Source organism: Oncorhynchus tshawytscha, linkage group LG06 (genome assembly GCF_018296145.1).
Source record: "Oncorhynchus tshawytscha isolate Ot180627B linkage group LG06, Otsh_v2.0, whole genome shotgun sequence".
Classification (NCBI taxonomy): domain Eukaryota; kingdom Metazoa; phylum Chordata; class Actinopteri; order Salmoniformes; family Salmonidae; genus Oncorhynchus; species Oncorhynchus tshawytscha.
The window spans coordinates 50,562,067-50,568,066 of NC_056434.1; the positions used below are offsets into that span (position 1 = coordinate 50,562,067).

Genomic DNA, 6,000 nt, shown 5'->3' on the forward strand with positions numbered 1-6,000 from the left:
TACCCTGCACCTTAGAGGCTGCTGCCTAATATACATAGACATGGAATCACTGGTCACTTTAATAATGGAACACTAGTCACTGTAATAGTGTTTTCATACTGCTATACTCATTTCATATGTATATACTGTATTATGGTATTCTAGTCAACTTAATTTTAGTCAATGCCACGCCGACTCCTAATATTTATATATTTCTTAATTCCATTCATATACTTTTAGATTTGTGTGTATTGTTGTGAATTCTGCACTGTTGGTGCTAGGAACACAAGCATTTCGCTACACCCACAATAACATCTGCTAAATATGTGTATGTGACCAATAAAATGTGATTCGATTTTTGTAGATGGTATAAAGCACACTGAAGACAGCGCTCCTTTTGCTGAAGTTGACCCCTATATTCAACCAATATAGCATTACTAGAGCCTAACCGATGACGCCGTTGGCCGATATTATCTGCCGATATTTGCCTTTAACTGAAACATTTGTGTCAGTCTTTACTCCACAGATAACGTGCAAATATTATATACAGTACAAGTGAAACGTTTGGACACACCTACTCATTCAAAGGTTTTTCTTTGCTCTTGCTATGTTCTACTTTGCCGAATAATGGTGAAGACATCATAACTATGAAAAAACACACATGGAATCATTTTGTAACCAAAGTAGCCACCCTTTGCGTTGAAGACAGCTTTGCACACTCTTGGCATTCTCTCAACCGGCTTCACCTTGTCACGGATCCCTCCAGAACTTTCATTACGCACACCTGGCACACCTGATTGCGGTTCTCGTCCCGTGTGATAATCATTGTGCGATTGTGTATTTATTCGAGGTACTCCTCGCTCTTTTGTTTTGGTTTCTACCCTGTGTTTTGTTACGTGTTTGTTTGGTCTTCGCCCCCATTTATACCAACGTGACACACCTAGAATGCTTTTCCAACAGTTTGGAAGTTGTTCCCACATATGCTGAGCACCTGTTGGCTGCTTTTCCTTCACTCTGCGGTCCAACTCATCCCAAACCATCTCAATTGGTTTGGGATCGGGTGATTGTAGAGGCCAGGTCATGATGCAGAACTCCATCACTCTCCTTCTTGGTCAAAGAACCACACATGTGGAGGTCATCCATTCATCCATTCACCTACTCTTCGTCACCTACTTTGTCTGTCCTGAGCTCGTGTTTCTTGGCCCAAGCAAGTACTTTATTCTTATTGTTGTCCTTTAGAAGTGGTTTCTTTGCAGTGTGATTGATCATTCGACCGTGAAGGCCTGATTCATGCAGTCTCCTCTGAAAAGTTGATGTTGAGATGTGAATTTATTTGGGATGCAATTTATTAACTCTAATGAACTTATCCTTTGCAGCAGAGGTAACTCTGGGTCTTCCTTTCCTGTGGCGGTCCTCATGAGAGCCAGTTTCATCATAGCGCTGGATGGTTTTTGCGACTGCACTTGAAGAATCTTTCAAAGTTCTTGAAGTTTTCCGGATTGACTGACCTTCATGTCCTAAAGTAATGATGGACTGTCGTTTCTCTTTGCTTATTTGAGCTGTTCTTGCCATAATATGGACTTGGTCTTTTACCAAATAGGGCTATCTTCTGCATACCATCCCTACCTTGTCACAACACAACTGATTGGCTCAAAGGGTGGCTACTTTGAAGAATCTCAAATATAAAACATATTTGGATTTGTTTAACACTTTTTTGGTTACGACATGATTCCATATGTGTTATTTCATAGTTTTGATGTCTTCACTACTTTTCTACAACATAGAAAATAGTCCAAATAAAGAAATACACCTGAGTAGGTGTGTCCAAACTCTTGACTGGTACCGTACATGGAATAAACAAATACGTCCGCTCATTTGCGGTAATTGTTTGGTTATGTTCAATGGTTTCCTGAAGAAGAAACCATTGGCTCTACCAGCAGCTCATTGAACATCATTCAGCCTTCAGTCACAATGTGAGAGAGAGTAGGCATGGTGGTTTGACTGTGAGTAGCTTGCCACAGCCAGCATATATGAATTTCTAAAAAATTCAAACGTTCAAATGGGAAGAAGCGACATGTGACATACGCCTAGTTTCTTGAGACGGGTCACGTTTGTTACATTCTTACATGTCTTCAGGTGCTTTCTCATTGATCACTGTCGGTCTCTCGCCAGGCGTTTGTGATCTCCTTCACGTCAGACTTCATCCCGAGGCTAGTCTACCAGTACATGTACAGCCCAGATGGCTCCATGCACGGCTTTGTCAACCACACCATGTCCTATTTTAACGTCTCAGACTTCCAGGATGGTAAAGAACCTATGGATCCTCATCATCTGGGTTACCAGGTGGAGATGTGTAGGTGAGATAACGCACAGCACTGGGTCAACAACTTATATCTTTGTAATTACAGTGTAATGACCATGTAATGTCTTAATTTTCTGTACCGTAAAATAAAGTGTTACCAGTTTTTGTGATGCGTAAATATAAATAGTCGTTGCGGTGTCGTCTGTTCCACGGACTTTTGCTATCTGCTTTAGTCTTTGTGATCACGCCCTCTTGACTCTAGGTATAAGGACTACAGGGAGCCTCCATGGTCCAACACGCCCTATGTGGTCTCTAAAGAGTTCTGGGCGGTCCTGGCCGCCCGACTGGCCTTCGTCATAGTCTTTCAGGTGAGTGGCGGAGAAGTCTCTTTGTAGTTGGTAACACACTTGTCTGCAAGCACTTCTATATGCCTCCCCACCGGAGACTGGAGTTCGATCCCTGTTTCCACCCTCCCTTCCCACTGCGTCTCCCCTCTTCATCTTACTCCATCTGAACTGTCTAAATATAACATGCAGTTGATGGAAGTGTACACTTAGTGCCAGAGTTTTACAGCTACAGTGTATGTATATGAGGTATTCAAAGACACACTCATTTTGCTTTGTGAGATTACTATACAGCAGGGATCATCAACTAGACTCAGCCGCAGGTCAATTTTATTTTCTTGAGTGGATGGTTGGGGGGCCGGAACATAATTACAAATCATTTGTAGACTGTAAATTGACCGCAAGATGGCCTAACAGACACAATATTAGACTTAAACATCATTTCGCATCTTGCTTACATTTGTATATGATTGCATGTGTTTCTCTATTATGCGTGGGAATACCTGAGAACAGATTTCCCGAATGTAAAAACACCAGGAAATCATCTCCAAGTGATTTTAAGTCTTTTATTTATTTACAGTCTTTCTTTTTGAACAAGTTTTTGCTCAAAAACATGGGGGGACAAATAAAACCACACCCACAGGCTACCAGTTGGGGAACCCTGTTATACTTCCTGTTTCCTGCTGGTTGACCAATGACATGCTGTCTCTCCACTTCCTGTAGAGTGTGGTGATGCTGATGAGTGACTTAGTGGACTGACCAAATATGGATATTCTATATTGATGTCATTAGTGCGTCAATAGAAAATATGTTAGCTAACACATTTACAATTATATGGGAAAAGAAAGTGAATATTCTTTAGGCAAAAGATTTTTGAAAAGTTTACCTCTCTTCCCTCCCTGTAGAACGTGGTGATGCTGATGAGTGACATCGTGGACTGGTTGATCCCAGACATCCCTAAAGACATCAGCCTTCAGATCCACAAGGAGAAGATCCTGATGGTGGAGCTGTTCATGAAGGAGGAGCAGGGCAAGATGCAGTTCATAGACAGCATGACTCCTTGTGACGGCAAGGGGCGCAACAACCACGCCCCTATAGCCCGCTCGCGCTCCATCCCACACACACACAGTCACACGCACGCCAACAACTTCTAGCAGCTCCTATAAGGTGTAGCCTTGCTAGCTAATAAGCCAAGGGTTACGACTCTCTGTGTCTTTATCCATGTCCAGACATTCCGTAGAAAGGGAGAAGTGTTCCCTTCAAGACGTTGTCGGAGGCCGAACTACGAGAAACAGAAACAGTCCCCGTGCACAATGCCTTCCTGTCCAACCATTCAGTGAATAACTAACTAGCTAACTGCCAACCAGTTAACGAACTGCCAGCCAGTGGGGTCATGGTTTTGAGGGATGATCTTAAATGTGGCGGACCATACCATATTCAGAGCAGCCAGAGAAGAGAGAAAATGTTTGTTTAAAATGTTCCTTACGTGCTTTACGTTACAGCATATCTGGCATCCGAGGTATTTCGATGTTTGCCTCTTTATAAACAGGATGTAGATTATACATAATCCTTTTACTCTTACGACTCAACCATATCCATGGTGCAACCGTGTGAATAACCACTCTCATAAACGCTAAACTTTGTATTCAATTGCTACACAACATTAATGAACAATTATTTTCTTTACCTAGATTTTTTTTAATTTGTATTTTTAACTATAAAAAAAACTAACTTGGATATCTTGAAATGTATGTGTGTAGAGCAAAGGATATCATCTTAAATGGGTGACAGGTTTTTGTATGTCTTTGATTCAAAGATCTCAAATGTTTTTAGCTACCAAGCACACAGTTGAGCATGGTTGATACATCACCTGGTTGTGGGCTCCCATGCTATCATATAGCAAAAGCTGTTAGTAGAGTATTTTATTGCGTTACAGTATACAAGTAAAATGGCAATGTATGATGACTAGAATGCTGCTAAACATAGTAAAATACTTTGAATCACTTTAGTTCAGAATATATACGACTTAGCAGTGTTGTAAGAATATACCCCTGTTGTAACATGTACAGTTCAGGCAAATCTTTCTCTGCCACAAGACATACATTATACTATGTGACTTCTACGCTTCAAAGCCAATCAGGATATTCTTTTACATGTGGAGCAATAATAATGAAACCTTTCAGTTGTACTTAAAATGGTATATTGTTTACACTTACTTCTGTCTACTGGATATACTAAGAAACATAATATTTCTCATTCTTTACTTGCCTTTCTTCAGAGGACAAGGACACTTTGATCCTTTTATATGTCAAACTAATGTCTTCATACAAAATGAGAGTAATTTCATAGCAGCGTATTTTACTGTATTGATACGGACTATGTTGTGAATCATTTTGATGTGATGTTGAATAAATAATGCATTAAATTGAATGTAAACAACAATGTGGTATGGCTATTGAGTGCTGTCATGTTCTTAGGCTTGGAAGAGAAATGTATTCCAAAAAGGATTGTGGCCTTTGCAGTAACTTACAATTTAAAAATAGATTATCGGTATCAAATGCAATAGAATCTCTTTGAACCTAGTTTGTTTAAGCAGTTTTTTTAAATTCGACATTCAACGTTCAAATACACAACTCAGCCAAAAGTATGTGGACACCTGCTCATCGAACATCTCATTCTAAAGTCAAGGGCATTAATATGGAGTTGGTCCCCCCCTTTGCTGATATAACAGCTTCCACTATTCTGGGAAGGCTTTCCACTAGATGTTGGAATATTGCTGCAGGGACTTACTTCCATTCCGCCACAAGAGATTAGTCAAATCGGGCACTGATGTTGGGTGATTAGGCCTGGCTCGCAGTCAGCATACCCATTCATCCCAAAAGTGTTCGATGGGGTTGAGGTCAGGGCTCTGTGCAGACTAGTCAAATTCTTCCACACTGATCTCGACAAACTATTTCTGTATGGACCTCGCTTTGTGCATTCTGAAACAGGAAAGGGCCTTCCCCAAACTGTTGCCACAAAGTTGGAAGCAAAGAATTGTCTAGAATTTCATTGTATGTTGAAGTGTTAATTCCGGTGAAGGGAAATCTTAAGGGGCCTAGCCCGAACCATGAAAAACAGCCCAGGCCATTATTCCTCCTTCACCACACTCTACAGTTGGCACTATGCATTAGCATTCTTCTGGCATCCGCCAAACCCAGATTAATCCGTCCGACTGCCAGATGGTGATGCGTGATTCGTCACTCCAAAGAACGCTTTTCCACTGCTTTTCCACCAGCCGACGCATGGCATTGTGCATAGTGCTCTTAGGCTTGTGTTCGGCCATGGAAACCCATTTCATGAAGCGATGAACAGTTATTGTGCTAACGTTGCTTC

General features: G+C 41.2%; 1 protein-coding gene across 8 annotated transcripts in view; it reads left to right on the forward strand.

Annotated features, from left to right (window-relative positions):
- The window catches only part of LOC112252674 (anoctamin-1), a 66,947-nt gene extending 61,876 nt beyond the window's left edge, over window positions 1–5,071 (forward strand). For all 8 annotated transcript variants that reach the window (XM_024424120.2, XM_024424123.2, XM_042323344.1 and 5 more), the window contains 3 exons: window positions 2,152–2,336; window positions 2,544–2,649; window positions 3,531–5,071. In XM_024424120.2, coding sequence (XP_024279888.2) covers window positions 2,152–2,336; window positions 2,544–2,649; window positions 3,531–3,779 — 540 coding nt within the window. In that variant the 3' untranslated portion in view covers window positions 3,780–5,071. The remainder of the gene's footprint in view (window positions 1–2,151; window positions 2,337–2,543; window positions 2,650–3,530) is intronic.
- The last annotated feature ends 929 nt before the right edge of the window (window positions 5,072–6,000 follow it).